The sequence below is a fragment of the Talpa europaea genome (assembly GCF_964194135.1).
Source record: "Talpa europaea genome assembly, chromosome: 6".
Lineage (NCBI taxonomy): Eukaryota > Metazoa > Chordata > Mammalia > Eulipotyphla > Talpidae > Talpa > Talpa europaea.
The window spans coordinates 14,569,537-14,585,350 of NC_140072.1; the positions used below are offsets into that span (position 1 = coordinate 14,569,537).

A 15,814-nucleotide genomic window follows, 5' to 3' on the forward strand; every position below is an offset into this window, starting at 1 on the left:
GAGCATTTGCCAAATAGAGTGGTTGGAAGTGATGGAGTTAACCTGGGAAAGCTTCGCGGAGGAGGTGAGGCTTGCACGGATTAGGCAAGCTGGCGGCGGGCTGGCTGTTCGGCGGGGGAGAGCACGGCTCGTGCCAAGGTTTGCGGGCGTTTGTGCGAAGGGATCGTACTGCGCTTGGGAGCAGTGCCGCAGGGAAGAACGAAAGGGTCTGCGAGCGCCCCGGGGTTGGCTCAGTGCCTCCGCCCACTCAGCGGGCCGGGAGGCCAGAGGCAGCCTATCCTCCGTGCTCTCCCCGCCCCCAAGGCCCTGCCCAAATCTCAGGGTAGGGGTGACTTTCTACCGCCAATCATCCCCAGAAGCGTGGGGCTTCAGCTTTCTCCCTGGGCCATAGCTGGCAAACTGCGGCAGGGAGTAGCAAAGCCACCCACCAAAGTTACCTCGTTGGTCCATGTCAGAGCCAGGGTGGAACTCATGCCAGGGCCCCAGGCACTTCAGAACCTGCCAAATATTCAAAGCTCCATTCTGAGAGTCTATGAGCTGAGACCCCAAGGGGCTCAGGGTACTCCAGGGCTTGGATAAAGTAGCCTCAGAGGAAGCCGCCAGGAGAGCTCCAGAACAGGAAAAAACCATGGGCACAAGCAGGGAAGGGGCTTCTCATCAGCAGATGATAACAGGAGACAAAATAACAATGGCTTTGTAGGGTAAAGAAAATGTCAGGCTTTTCTGTCCTTCCGCCATCAGGATAGATGATGGATCCTAGTCCTGAATGCATGCCTGATGGCGGGTACCTGGAATAGGGTGTGGGCATAGGTAGATGGGATTCAGCTGAGCTAAGACTGTTCTTTTAAGGGCGGCGTCACGGGGACGCCAGCAGCAGCAGTAGAAGCCGAAGCAGAAGCCGAAAGAGAAGCCGAAAGAGAAGCCGAGAAGCAGCAGAACGAACGCTAGAGAGCCCAGATAGAGTGAAGACTTGCTGGGGGCTGGCAGACCTCCCAGCCCCCCAGCCAGCACCCCTGCCTGCCATATGCCTGGTGAACCCCAAATAAAAAACCTGCAAAACCACTGAGGACTCTGACTCCTCCTTTACCCGGTCTGCATGGGATCAGAAAACCTGCACTGTGTCCATTTCCTGCCCCTACAGGCTTCCTGCGTGATTTCCCTTCCTGGGCAGCCCAAGGCTCAGGGACAGCAGCCCTAGTGCCTGAGAAGGCGCTGAGACGCTGGCCAGTGCCCACCAGGCAGGGAGCAAGAAAGCAGGGAAAGGAAAAGGGCAGCGGGGCAGGATTAGCGGACTGCCTTTGGACCTGACTCCCAGCTGTAGGGCCTCAGGAAGCTGAGGGCACTGACCAGAAAATACCAAGAATTACCTCTGCTTGGCAATTTATGCAAGAAAAGTCTGGCAACAAAACAAATTGCTTGCACCCATTTTTCAAAGAGCCATCTGTAGGATAAGGAAAAATGTCAGGCTTTTCTGCCCTCCCACCATCAGGATAGATGATGGCTCCTTGCGGTCCTGAATGCATGCCTGATGGCGGGCACCTGGAATAGGGTGTGGGCATAGGTAGATGGGATTCACCTGGGCTAAGACTGTGCTTTTTTAAGGGCAGTGTCATGGGGACGCCAGCAAAAGCCGAAAGAGAAGCTGAGAAAGAAGCAGCAGAAGCCGAGAGAGAAGCAGAGAACGCCGGAGAGCCCCGATAGAGTGAAGACTTGCTGGGGGCTGGGAGGCCTGCCAGCCTCCTGGCCCCCCAGGACCCTTAGCTGCCATATGCCTGGATGCCTGGTACATCCCAATAAAAGACCTGCAGAAGCCATTGAGGACTCTGACTCCTCCTTTACCCAGTCTGCTGGATCATAGAAAACCTGCTCAGTGTCCATTCCTGCTCCCCACAATTGGCGTAGTCGGCAGGATGATCCATGCAGATGAGTATGGAGCCCTCCAAAGATCTGGAGGGACTAAGGAGTAACACTGTGTTTGCCTGTGATGACGCTGGAGGTGCCATGGCGGCACAGAAGATGGACACGGTCCAGGATGAGACCTCAGCTGGAGGAGGAGACGCCCGAGAGGACCAGCCAGTGACGCCTGAGGAAGCAAGGATCATCAGCGAAGAGAGGACCACAATTCGGAGCTCACCAGTGCTGAGGCAGGGAGAGGCCAACAGACTTGGACTAATTGACTTGGACTGACAATCCCGCCAGAAGGTGGAGGACCTTGGCAGGTTATGTTTTTTTGAGAATCTGGGGGTGGCCAGTGGGCCTCGATGGCCAAAAGCAGCCTGTTTATGCCCAGCAGCCAGGCGGAGGAGAAAAGCCAACCAAGAAGGCAAAAGCTGGTGCTGATGCTAAGTTTGGGAAGCCCTGAGTGGCTGCTAAGCACTAAGTAAGCTGAGGAAGGCCAGTGAGTCTCGTAAAATCACCTGTGGGTGATGCCCTGCTCATTGTCGAGTGAGGGTGAGGAACTGAGGAACCCGTCCTTGGGGGACGGGTGAGGAATGTGGCTTGGGGTGGAGCCCAAGCTGAATGTAGAGTTTGTATCCAAGGATCCCCGAACCATGAGCTTGTGCAGTGGCTTGGCCTAAGTGCAGGGGTCTGCGAGTCACATTGGTGGCTACGAAATCCGAGTGTTGGAGCAACTGCAGACAGAAACCCTGAGGGTTGGGTGATTATCCCCAAAGAGTAGAGAACCCCCAATCCTAGAGTGAGTGCCTCCTGGGGGTGGATGTGGTGTGTGGCTTGTAGCAGAGACTACAGCCAGAGAAGGCCAGGAAGCCTGACAGCTCCTGGTATGTTACAGTAGATGCCGTGAGTGGTTCCCTCCCTCGTGTGAGCAGTGCCTTCGGCAGCAGATTTGGTGGCTCATCTGCTAGTACCAATGATAGTCTTTTGCCACTAGGTTGGTGCCCTGCTTGGACTTATTCGTGTTCTGTTGTATTTTGTTGTTATAGTGTGATGTATTTGCTTTTGTGGGCCATGGCTGCACTGTTTATGTTTGCTAAGAAAATTGTATATATGAAGACTATATGGCAGAAAACCCTGAGGGGGTGGACTGTAGGGTAAGGAAAAATGTCAGGCATTCCTGCCCTCCCACCATCAGGATAGATGATGGATCCTTGCGGTCCTGAATGCATGCCTGATGGCGGGCACCTGGAATAGGTTGTGGGCATAGGTAGATGGGATTCACCTGGGCTAAGACCTAGGGCGGTGTCACGGGGATGCCAGCAGAAGCCGAAAGAGAAGCCGAGAAAGAAGCAGCAGAAGCTGAGAGAGAAGCAGAGAACGCCGGAGAGCCCCGATAGAGTGAAGACTTGCTGGGGGCTGGGAGGCCTGCCAGCCTCCTGGCCCCCCAGTACCCTTGCCTGCCATATCCTGGATGCCTGGTAAATCCCAATAAAAGACCTGCAGAAGCCACTGAGGACTCTGACTCCTCCTTTACCCGGTCTGCTGGATCATAGAAAACGTGCTCAGTGTCCATTCCTGCTCCCTATACCATCAAATAGCCGGATGAGAATGTTTGCAAAGGTCCTCTTGAATACCAGGCTTGAGGAAGGCAAGCTGCACCTTGGATAGGAGCATGGAAAATTACGGGGACAGGAGTTAGAAGACCAATTTAGGGTTGGTGCCATGTAGGAGCTTGTAGTCCTACAAGAACTATTCATTCAACATTTACTGAACACTTATTTTCAGCTGTGCACCCTGTTAGGGTAACTGGCAATACCTGATGAGCAAGGTAGGCCCATTACATCCCCTCCTGGTTTTGATTTGATTGCCAGAGATTACTGTTCGGGTTACTGATTCACCTACAGGCTCTATGCCTGTCCTATACAGCTTTCGGAACCAGTCTCCTCCAAGGTGTATAGTTCTAAAAGGTAGGAAGTCCAGGATGTAACCCAGTGGGGGTAGGTCAGTGCCAACTCAGAGCAGAGGATGGCGGATCAGATAAAAAAGGGCCTTCAGGGGGTCCCAGACTGAACAGTTTATATTGAGAGAAGAAAGCAAAAAGCTCAGTGCTGAGTTCAGGATATGACTGGGCCACACAGCCCAGGCAAGATCTGCAATTCAAGTTTGTGGCCAAGAATTAACACTTCAAAGGATCAAGCAAGGCTACAGGGGGCTGGAAACCAGAGAGATCCAACTACTAGTCCATTCTCTGCATAAGTGTTAACTTGGGTAAGCCTTCCAGCCTTTCCCTAGGCAGCCTGCAGCACTCACTGCCTTGTAATAAATACTCTTACCAGTCGGGGCCTCCCCGGTGGCACAGCGGTTGAGCACTGGATTGCGAAGCTGCCCGCAGCCTCTGCAGCGCCAGTTCGATCCCCGGTTGCTCCCCGGCCACCGGAGGAGGGTCCCACATGGCGCGCAGACCTCTCCTGCCGCCCGCTGCTCCCCTCAGCAGTGTACTTCGGTCCTTCTGCCTGCTCTGCTCCCCGCTCTGGCTCTGGTGAATTCTCTCACCCTCCCGCGCTTCTGACTCTACCCAATGCTGGTATAAATAAATAAATCTTTAAATAAATAAATAAATAAATCTTTAAAAAAAAAAAATACTCTCACCAGTCTCTCTCCTGGGTGGAGTACAAGCTCCTTGAGGACCGAGTGCTTTCTCAACATTGGGCCACCGGCGCCCCCTAGTGGCTGACAGAAGTTTCGATTAACGCCCTTTATCAGAAAGAAGCTGGTGGTCAGGGCGCGAGCAGGATGAAGGCCTTCAGCTGGACATAGGGTGAGGGACAGCTGCATCTTAAATGTCACCTCCTTGAGAAGCCCTGCCCTGGCCCCAAAACTAGGTTAGTTTCATGGTACACACACTCACTGTACGTTTCCCTTTCTTCTTGAGCACTTACACTATAGTTAATTGTGAGCTGGGAATGATTTATTTCTTCACTTGGCTTCCAGGTCCTCCAGAATATACAATGTGGTTTTCCTCTTTACTTCATCCACTGCTTATTTTCAGTCTCTTTTGCTGGTTCCTCCTCATTTTCTCAAACTTCTAATGATGGAATCATCCACAACTTGGTCACCGTCTGACCTCACTTTTCTACACTGACTCCATGAAGCTACCATCCAGTCTCAAGGATTTACATACCAACTAGAAACAGCATAAAGCAGTGGTTGTTGCATCTGGGTGACGGATACATGGGGGAAATCACTGTACTCTTCTATTTTTATATGTGTTTGGAATTTTCTATTTAAAAAAATATGTGCCATATCTTTGATGATTCCCAACTCACTCACTTGAACTCCAAATGCATATGCCCCAATGTCAACTTGGCCTCTCCTTTTAATGTCTAGCAGGCATCTCAAGTTTCACTAATCTAACACTGAGCTCCTGCTCATCTCCCTTCTCCCAAACCTTCTTGTTCAGCAATCCTCCCTGTCTTCCTAGTCCTCCAGGTCAAAACCTGATAACTCACCCTCCCATATGCTCAGATCAGAAACCTTAAAGTCATCCTGGAATCCTCTATCTTCACCCCACATCCACTATGTCCATCAATCCTTTTCTCACTCTTGTCCAAACCGCTATCACTGTCTTCCTGATGACTGCAGCAGCCTCCTAGGTTGTCTTGCTTTTTCCACCCTACTTGCCCTCCAGTTTAGTCTTAGTCTGGTGACCAGGCAAGATAAGCCAGACGCCCCCACTCCATCTTAGTACCAGTGAAAGGCCTTCCTTCCAATGGCCAGCATAACCCTACACAATCTCACCCCTTCTGATATATACCATTCATTCTACTCCCACCTCACTCCTCAGCCACTATAGCCTTCATGCTCCCATCCCAGGGCTTTTGCACTTACGCCTCTCTCTACCAATAGTGCACCCTGCTGATGTCTTCATAACTTAAGTAAGAACTTGCTTCTGGGTTGACTCAAATAGCAGGCTCTCTCTGCTTGTCCTTTTATTTATTTTTTTTAAGATTTATTTATTTATGCATACAAGAGCAGGGGTGTAGACCAGAGGTGCAGGGGTGGGGGTGGTGAGAGGGCTCATCAGAGACAGAATGGGGAGCAGAACAGGCAGAGTGACTGAAATACACTGCTGAGGGCGAGACAGGAGCAGTCTGCTGTGCCATATGTGGGTTAGCTCCCTGGCCGGGGATGGAACTCATGCTGCAGTGGCTGCTTATCGCTTCATAGTACTGAGACTTAACCCCTTGCACCACCAAGGGGTGCTTATCCTTTTAAAAACTGTGACCTCCCCATAAAAGTTCTCTATCTCCATCCCCTCCTTTATGTTTCTCCATAGCCATTCCTATCACCTAACATACTGTATTTTACTTATTTCATTAATTGTCTATCTCTTCCCACCAGACTGTAACTTCCATGACAGCAGAAACTGTTTTGTATGCTGCTGTATCCCCAGAACCTAGAACAAAGTCTGGCACATAAAGCACCCAATAAATGTGTGTTAAAGGTATTAATGAATATTTCTACCCTAGGCTATAATTTACGAGGGCAGAAGTATTTTGACTATCCTGGCATGCAGGCACGGAGCAGGGCTTAACAAATCCGCTGAATACGTGAACCTACCAGTGAAAAGCACGACTTGCGAGGGCAAGCGCTGGGAGAGCAGCGGCACAGAGGGGCGCACAGGAATATGTGGGAGGAGAGACCAGCTTGATTTTTTTGGGAAGGTGTATTTCAGGGCAACAACAGACAATGACTTTGGAGTGATAAATTAGTATCAAGTTGTAGAGTTCAATGCCAGATTTGAAACAAAAATAAATCCTTAGACTCTGAGAACACAACAGTGTAAACTAGAGTTAGGTGGGGGAGGAGGTGGGTAGAGGGGACAAACAGATTGGTGGTGGATGGTGACAGGACACTCGACGGTGGGCATGAGATGAGAAACTATACACTTGAAACCTACACAGAGTTGTGAACTAATGTTAGCTCAATAAAAAGAAAAGGGGGGGGCAGGGTGGACTTGTATCTTGTAGGCTATGAGCAAAGGGGTAGTAGTGAGAGAGGCGTTGTTTTAAGAACATTGATCTCCTAGCATATCCAAGATGGGACTGGCAGCAGGAAGGACAGTTAGCAGGCTAGGCCAACAGTCAGTGTTGATATAGGTCCTTTCACTGGGCTACTTCAAGTCTGTGGAAGCCAAAGAGAAGACAAGTAAAAGCCATTTTGAGGGGCCTCTCTGGTGGCATAAGGGGTTAAGCACCGCACTATGAAGCAATCCGCAGTCTCTGCATCACAAGTTCAATCCCCCGCCAGCCAGAGAGAAACCCACATTGCGCAGCAGACCTCTCCTGTCTCACCTGCTGCTCCCCTCAGCAGTGTATTTCAGTTAGATCTGCCTGTTCTGCTCCCCACTCTGTCTCTGGTGAATCTTCTCACCCCGCACATCTGCCTGCACCCCAGCTCTTGTAAGTATAAATAAAATAAATCATTTTTAAAAACAAATTATTTAATTCTCCTAACAAGTCTAGACACCATTATCTCCATTTTACACCTGAGGCAGATGTGCCCTTCTTAGTCTGTCTTCAGACAGACTAAGTGTCTAGGGTTGTAGATCAAGGGTATGTATGAAGCAGGCTCTCTGGCTGGAAACCTCCACCTCCCACCTTAAGATGTCTGTCCTGGGAGGACATGCAAACAAACTAAGGATGGTGGCTTTCGCCACACATAAAGCGTTGTGAATACATAGTATTCAACTGGAGGGAGGGACATTACTTGGTATCACCCATGAAAGGGAGGGAATACCAACCACAGCTTTGGTCTGTCTCTAGACCTAAATTTTTTTTAAGATTTATTTATTGGGCATCCCCTGTGGTGCACCAGTTGAGCACTGGGCTGCAAGGCTGCCTGCAGCCTCCCCTCAGTGCCAGTTCCATACCTGGACGCAGGCGAGGGTCCCACATGGCGCACAGACCTCTCCTGCCGCACCTGCCGCTCCCCTCAGCAGTGTATTTCGTCAGTCTGCCTGTTCTGTTCCCTGCTCTGGTGAATTCTCTCACCCTCCCACTCTTCTGACTGTACCCAGTGCTTGTATAAATAAAATCTTAAAAAAAAAAAAGATTTATTGGGACTCCCCGGTGGCGCAGCGATTGAGCGCTGGGTTGCGAAACTGTCTGCAGCCTCTGCAGCGCCGGTTCGATTCCAGGCCACCGGGCGAGGGTCCCACATGGTGCGCAGACCTCTCCTGCCACTCCCACTGCTCCCCTCAGCAGTGTATTTCGTCAATCTACCTGTTCTGCTCCCCGCTCTGTCTCTGGTGAATTCTCTCACCCTCCTGAGCTTCTGACTGTACCCAGTGCCTGTATGAATGAATGAATGAATAAATAAATCTTTAAAAAAAAAGATTTATTTATTTATGCATACAAGAACTGGGTGATAGGATTCACCAGAGACAGAGTAGGGAACAGAACAGGCAGATTGACTGAAATACACTGCTGAGGGGAGCAGCGGGTGAGTCAGGAGAGGTCTGCTGTGCCATGTGGGTCACCTCCCTGGGCAGGGATTGAACTCGTGCTGCAGTGGCTGTGGATAGCTTCATAGGTTGCATCTTAACCCCTTGTATCACCAGGGAGGCCTCTAGACCTAAATTTTAATGTGGGAAGTGAGCCAGTGTGCGTGGAATAGACACTGATCTTGAAGTCAAAAGATTTCGGTCTGGATCTCTTGTTGACCTTGAGCAGGTCAATCTTTCTTTCTGGGCCACACTTTCCTCGATTACGAACTGAAGACAATGGATAAGAGTTAAATCTCTGAGGTCCCTTCCAGCTTCAAAATTGTACAATCCCAGAACCTGCTGGTTGGGTATGACAAATTATGATCTCTCTCTCCTACTGCATATGTTACCAAGCGTGATATTTTGGGTGTAAATATGCCAATGTCTGCTGTCTGTATGTGTATATTCCAGCTATATGACTAAAACTTTAGTTGTTTGTGGGTAAATAAGGAATGCTTCCTGGTTTTCTCCAGGAGAGACCAAATGGTTCTGTGAGGTAATAAACTATAAGATCAGGGATTCAATGTATGGCAGGAAACCAAATAATTCCAGAAAATGTTTTAGTTTGCAGTCATTCTTTAGCATAGTTATTGTTTTATTTTATTCTCTTATAACAAATCTAATTTAGTTTTGACCTCCACCCTGTGAAATGACTCAGAGATTAAGTGACTTGCACAGGATCACACAGCTTGTTAGAGCAAGAGCCAGAACTATTAAGACCTAGGGCTTCTGACACCTGCCTGTGTGTTCTTCCTAGTACCGTGCTGGGTGTTAGAAAACATCCTGCGCAGAGCATACAGTCAAAGGGGCTCTGTTTCTAGGTGAAGGTAAAGTGGAGAGAGTCTGCTCCCATCCTTGCAGCCTACCAGACGCAGCATCATTTCTCCAGAGCAGAGGTTCAGGAGACTGAAAAGATAATGGCTATTTCAGGAGCCATGAATTAGGATTTGAATTAATTAGAGTGTCAGAGGGCAATAATAACATCCTGGAGCCTCTGGCAAGACCTGAAAGATGGTTACTAACTTTTCTCAGAACTAAATGTATCCTTTCTCAGGGTTCACTGCTATAATGCAGGGACAGGGTCACTCACCTCTCAAGGTTTTATGAAAATCCAAAGAAGATAATCAGGTAAAAACCCATCTGAAAAACCACACAAAAGTTTGTTCATTCAAACTAATGTGTATTAAGCACCTACATATCCCAGGAGCTATGTTAGGAACTGAAGGAAGATTAAGATAAAGAAGACACAAAGAGCTTGGAACCACCATTTCTATCTCCCTCATCACTTTCTTTCTCTTTACCCTGGTGTCTCTTCTTCTTCTTTTTTTTTTTAATAAAGATTTATTTATTTATTTAAAGATTTATTTATTCATGCATACAAGAGCTGGGATACAGGCCAGAGGTGTGAAGGATGAGAGGATTCACCAGAGACAGAGAGGGGCACAGAACAGGCAGAGAGACTGAAATACACTGCTGAGGGGAGCAGCGGGTGCAATGGGAGAGGTCTGCTGCGCCATGTGGGTAGCTCCCTGGCTGGCTGGGGATCAAACTCATGCTGCAGAGGTGCAGAGAGCTTCATGGAATTCACTGTCTACTGGAAAAGAAAGACTTAAACAAACCAACATACAAATAAAGATATGTTCATTTATCATGCTGAAGGTGTTATAAGGTGGGGAGAGAGGAGTGGATAGATCTGAGGAGACAAGAGAGGCTCCCACGATGATCTCCCAAGAGATCCTCCAAGGATACCAAGTCAGCCAGCAAAGCAGAGGGAACAGTCATGGCCAAGACCCCTGAAGTGAGAGCGAGCACAGGTACTTGGTACCATGTTACTTGACAGGGCTGCGGTGAGAGCAGGGGCTGCAGTGTGCTGAGCCTTAGACTGGAGCAAGATTTTCACTAGATTCACCTTTCATACTGTTCTGTGCTACTGAAGAAATGGCCTGGGTTGTGTTAATTCTGTTGTCCAATGATGGCGGGGAAGGGCTGGAGGTTAGTTTGAGAAACTTGGCATAGTACAAACAAAACAGTATAGAGAAAAATGGTCAATTTTAGCTCCTTCACTTTGGCTGAGCTAGGAAATGAGTTGGTGTTGCTAAAGATTTTCACCCCCACCCCCTACACGAATCACAGTTTCACAGAAATAAATTAATTCAATGAACACTGTTGCATGTGCACTCCTTAGTGAGTTTGTGCCGATGGCTCCCTCCACCTAGAAGTGGAGATAAATGTGCACAAATAACTGTAATAAATGGAAAAGTGATGAAAACTGTAAGAGGGGTAACTGAGAGATTACCAAGACAATAAAGCTTCTTCAATGACATGTTCGAGGAGCCAGTGAGTGCTCTTCTGAAAAGAGAACCAGCATCACAAAGTGGTAAATTATACGTAATGCAAACATCACCTCCTCTCACAGGAACTGAGGCCACCTGGGAGGTAAATTGGTCAGATATAAATTGGTACCTTTCTGAGACTAGAGTTAGCTATGGATCAGGAACCTCAAAAAAAGAACCACCACCACTACTTAAATCCAATAAATTCCATTTCCAGGAATTTTCCCTCCCAAGGGTAAAAAAGACTAAAGATTTATAGGTAAGATTTTTCATTATAAGTAGTTTTTATTACTACACTCGCCCATGGTTAGGAAAGCCTAACTATGCAAACTGGATTATAATTACATTATGGTGCCTCGTCATGATGCAGTTAGTAGTTAAAGGAAGATTTTGAAGCACAGCAGTGACTTCTGGAAATGTTCAAAACACCGTCTTAAAGGAAGGTGTCACGAATCCCTATGATATGATACGATAAACCCTTCATAAAGCAAGGTGAGAACAACTGGGGGCATGAGGGCAGGAGTCTCAGGACACGGGCGGGTGGGTCTTAAAGTATGTGTAGGAGTTTCCAGGTGAGGAAACGGAAAGGGCCCCCGAGCGCCGCCCTTTACACTCTCAGACAGAAGCCGGGAGGTCACTCGCCTCTCGAGGAAGACTTGGAGCACCCACGCGTCTCACACCGCCCCGTCCACAGGCCCATTACCTTCCTTTAGGCGAGTCGAGGCGCCATGACCGAAGGCGCATAGCGGGCGATGTCCTCCCACTACGAAGGGAAGGTCCCCCAAGGCCGGGGCCTCCCCACCCTGGGGCCTCCCGCCCCCAGAAGGTCTGGAAACAACGCTGGCGCCCAGCCCATCGCTTCCTTCCGCCTTCTCAAGAGCGAAATAAGTCCCAGGGCGCCTGCGGCCTCCCCTCCCAGCCCTTCCGGAGGCGCCAAAAAGTGACCGGGAGGGCCAAGTCACTGCGCAGGCGCAGTGAGGCGCTGGGCCCTGCGGTGAGAAATTTCACAGCCTGGCGGTGGAGGTTGTGCGGGGCCTACCCAGCGGAAGACCACGGCTGGGAGGTAAAACGCCCGGCGCTCTGGGCAGGCCATACGGAGCCAGTGGAGCCCTGGGAGACAAGAGCAGGCCCTCTTGAGCTTGTTGTCTTGGTTCTTCCTGGTCCCAGGCCTCCTGGGCTCTCCCCCCACTCTCTGGGGGCACTGCTCCCTGTTCCCTTGCTGGTCGGCCCCCTACAAGTACCCCACTTCACTGGCTTCTTCATCTCTTGCATCCTTCCCCCTGGTCTCCCCAAGCATGGGATGGTTTGAGATGGGAGCCTACCCTGGAGAAGAACATCTCTGGCCTAGCTGCTCGTATTGTGTCTGGTCTGGCTTGGGGACACCTGGCTGCTTTTAGGCCACTCAGAAATCATCCCAGTCTCTGACCCAACCTGTTCAGTGACTGGGGCTGCCAGGTCTTTCCAACCTAGCGATGCGCTTGGACAGACTGGCGGCTGTTCACTTAGTTACTATAGAAGTGGACGGTCAGTCTCTCCCCAGGCCTCCCCTTGCTTACACTTCTGTAGGATGTGGGGTGTCTGCATAGCTGAAGGAGCTGGGAAATGTGGGATGTTTCCTTTTTTTAAATTTTGTTTGATTGTCTTCTCACTTGAACTCTCCTACCAGTCACAGGTCCCACTCACTGCCATCTTACACATGTCCCTCTGTAGTCACTCACCTGACTGTCCCCGAAGGCTGTCATTGCCACTGGACATTCACTTCTCCTCTGTGGAAGTTCTCACAAACGTGTCTTCTCTGACCCAGATCATGTCTCACATGGATGAAGCTGCCCGCTCTCTCTCCAAAAGTGGGAAGGCTCTCTATGCTATCCTTGAGCTGAAGAAGGGTGCCTCACCTGAAGACATCAAAAAAGCCTACAGGTTCAGACCTCAGCCCCTCCTTAACCCTGAACTCCCTCTCTGCCCCCACCTTAAGCCCTTTTCTTCCTACGTTGCTTTCTCACCCGTTTTTAAACCCCCAAGCTTTCACTTTGGGGCCAGATGGGGCCATCACCTCTTCAGTGCGGCATGAGAAGGAATTCAGACTCGGGCCACTTACCTCTATCCTTTGTGCCATGGTTCATGCTTCCTTCTTCACTGTCTACAAACCTGTCCCTCTCATTCCTCCTAACCCTCCCACCCCGGCCATTCCCCACCGACTCTCCACTCTCCTTTTGGGTATTGCCTGGGTAGGAGGCTGGCCTTGAAGTATCATCCAGACAAGAATCCAGGGGATGCTCAAGCAGCAGAAATATTCAAAGAGATCAACACAGCCCATGCCATACTGAGTGACCCTAAGAAGAAGAAAATCTACGACCAGCATGGCTCATTGGGAATATATATATATGAGCACTTTGGTGATGATGGCGTCAGATACTATTTTTTGACGACTAGTTGTTGGTTCAAGGTACACAACTCTTCCTAGTCCCTTAAGAATAAGGAAGGAGGGGTGACCCTCTCTTCTAGGACAGCTGACCCTCCTGACCTAGGACATTTGCTTTTGTCGTCTTATTTTCTGGGTGCCAGGAGGGTGGAGGGAGGGGAGTTTGAGTGGGCGTATGGAAGATCCAGCGGCCTGAAGCTACTCTCTCCTGCCTTGTAGACACTTGTCCTCCTTTGTTTTCTGCTCACTTGCTGCTGCTGTTGCTGCTGCTGCTGCCTTTGCTGTGGATCACTTTCGCCACCATCTGAGGAGGTTGCTAGAAGATACCAGCAGAATGTCCAGAGCCAGCCTCCAAGGGCAGGTGAGAACCGTAGACAGGGACTGAGGTAAGAAGTGGATTGGAAATGAAAGAAATGGTTGGGTGTAAAACCATGAACCCCTGAATATGGGAATCTCAAGTCAGTATTGGGGCAAAACAAAGAAGGAAGATGGGAGGCACTGGACTTTTGAGGGGCTTATATGACAAAGTGACAGTCTGAATGTCATGACTGTTAAGCTAAAGAACATGGTGGAAGTTCAGGTAAGGACCGGAGTGGGAGAGTGTGCCTCGAATTGTTGAAGACAAAGTAGAGGATGCAGCTTATTGCACTTACCCAAAAGGAATAGGAAGTGTCTGAGATTATCCCCACCCCAAGTAGTTAACTTCAGTGTGACTTGCCTGAAGGTCACACCAGTGCCACCTTGTGATGCTAATGCGAAACTGCAAGGTAACAGATTTGTCCTCACCAGCAGACTGAAAAACTGTTACTGTTTTTTGTTTACCAACGTCCTCTCCAAATTCCATCCTAGGAAAAAGAGAAAATTTTGAAAAGGTGGAAGATGATGATGATGGTGATGATTAAAATACCAAGAATAGTGAGGTATGGAAACTGAAATGCAACAATAATTAAAAGATAAGAATATAGACTAACCAGATGAATCACCGGTGGTGACTTTGTATCCTTACAGTTATATCTTTAACCTGTGAGGGGTTTGTTTTAACTCTGGGTGAGCATTCCTTCTGGCTAACAAGATGCCACCTTCTTCTCGTAGGTGCTCACCCATGAGGGTTCCTTCTGCCACCCGGTCTACTGGACACACTGAAGAGAGGAGCAAGTAACCCTGTTCTGACATCGACCCTGATTTTCCCTCTACTTGTAAGAACCCCAACCTCAGAAGCATTTTTGCTGTTGGTCCTGGTGAGGGTGCCATCTCTGTCTTTCAGCAGACTGACCCTGAGGATACAGGGTGGCCCAGCTAGTCTTTTTAGCACCAGTCCCAATTTCAGTCTGCTAGAAAGCGGCCCTCCCATCTTTACCTTTATGTCTCAAGCAGTGCTGAAAGAACTTTCCCAGGCATTCTTTTTCCAGTGCATTCCTTGAGAGTTGAGCCAGTGTCAGCTGGTGGGGTCCCTGAGCCACTGATGATACTTCCACTCCGCTCCTGATGACTGTGGCTTTGTTGCAACTCTGAGTCCAAGAACTTGTAGCATCATTCCTAAGCCAGTACACTGTGCCTGTCTCACCTTCTGCTTCCCAGGCATGTGGCCTCTCCAGCTTCATTCCATGCCTCCACGACTCAACTCAGGAAAAGTCTGAGTGCATTTGAAACTTGAGGCTAGCTCACCCACCTTTGGGACTCCCCGGACTGCAGCTACCAGCACAGCACCCATCAGCAGGGTCCTCGAGTGACTGAAGCTCACACATCCATGCCTGCTGGTTCCCGCCTTTTTTTTTTTTTTTTACCATGTCTTATGCAAGCTGATCACCATCTATTTTGTTCTTGAAACGGGTATGAAATGTGTTAGGGAAAAGATTGTACTGCTACAGGCCATCACCCAACTTACGCCTCCTCACACTGCCTATTTGGTATCTTCTCCACACCATTTGTATCCCATCCACCCAGGGTCAGAGCCTAGTAACTCCTCTAACTTCTCTCTCCTGACTGGGAGAAGGGTCAAGGAATGTCAGCAAATAAAAGAACTTTCATCCAATCCCAGTGTAGATATTGGGCCCCAAAAGACAAACTGTGCCTGGAAGAGAGAGAAAGTAAGAAAAAGCTAGAGGATTGGTGCTTGCAGCTCAGCCCCAAGACAACTGTGGAGCTGGGGGAGAAGCTTCCAGGAGCCTTGTGATTATGACTTTGTCACTGCCCTAAAATTGCCCTGGAGACCAACTCCCCTTGTGCCCAAAATAGGTCCCTGACATTCAGGTCCTTTCTGCCCAGCCCAGCTTCTCTCAGTTTCCTAACAAATTTTAAATCCTTGGAGTGGCTCCAGAGATGTATTCGTGGGCCAGAACCCCACACTGTGGTGTGAACAAAAGTGGGCCAGAAGTGTTGGACTAGAGCTTTTCCCTCTAGTCCCCGACACCCCTATTCTGAATCCCAGGGTTCACAGGAAGAGGGCCAGGCTCACGGCTAAGCCTTGGAAGCAGAAGCTGTTACTGATTGTAGGTCTAGCAAGATCTTTCCCCCCATTCTGAGTCACATCTGGTGCCTCTCCCACAGGCTGAATTAGATTCTGGGTCACTGCCCTGGAAGAGAGGCCCAACCCAGAGCCCAGGGGCCTGAGGC

General features: G+C 49.4%; 1 protein-coding gene across 1 annotated transcript; it reads left to right on the forward strand.

Annotated features, from left to right (window-relative positions):
- Positions 1 to 12,586: 12,586 nt before the first annotated feature.
- DNAJC5G (DnaJ heat shock protein family (Hsp40) member C5 gamma) lies at positions 12,587 to 14,307 on the forward strand (the record flags this gene model as incomplete). The annotated part of the gene is made up of 4 exons (XM_084236018.1): positions 12,587 to 12,699; positions 13,012 to 13,225; positions 13,421 to 13,562; positions 14,294 to 14,307. The coding sequence occupies 4 exons, from the start codon at positions 12,587 to 12,589 to the stop codon at positions 14,305 to 14,307; spliced, it is 483 nt and encodes a 160-aa protein (XP_084092144.1).
- Positions 14,308 to 15,814: the final 1,507 nt, after the last annotated feature.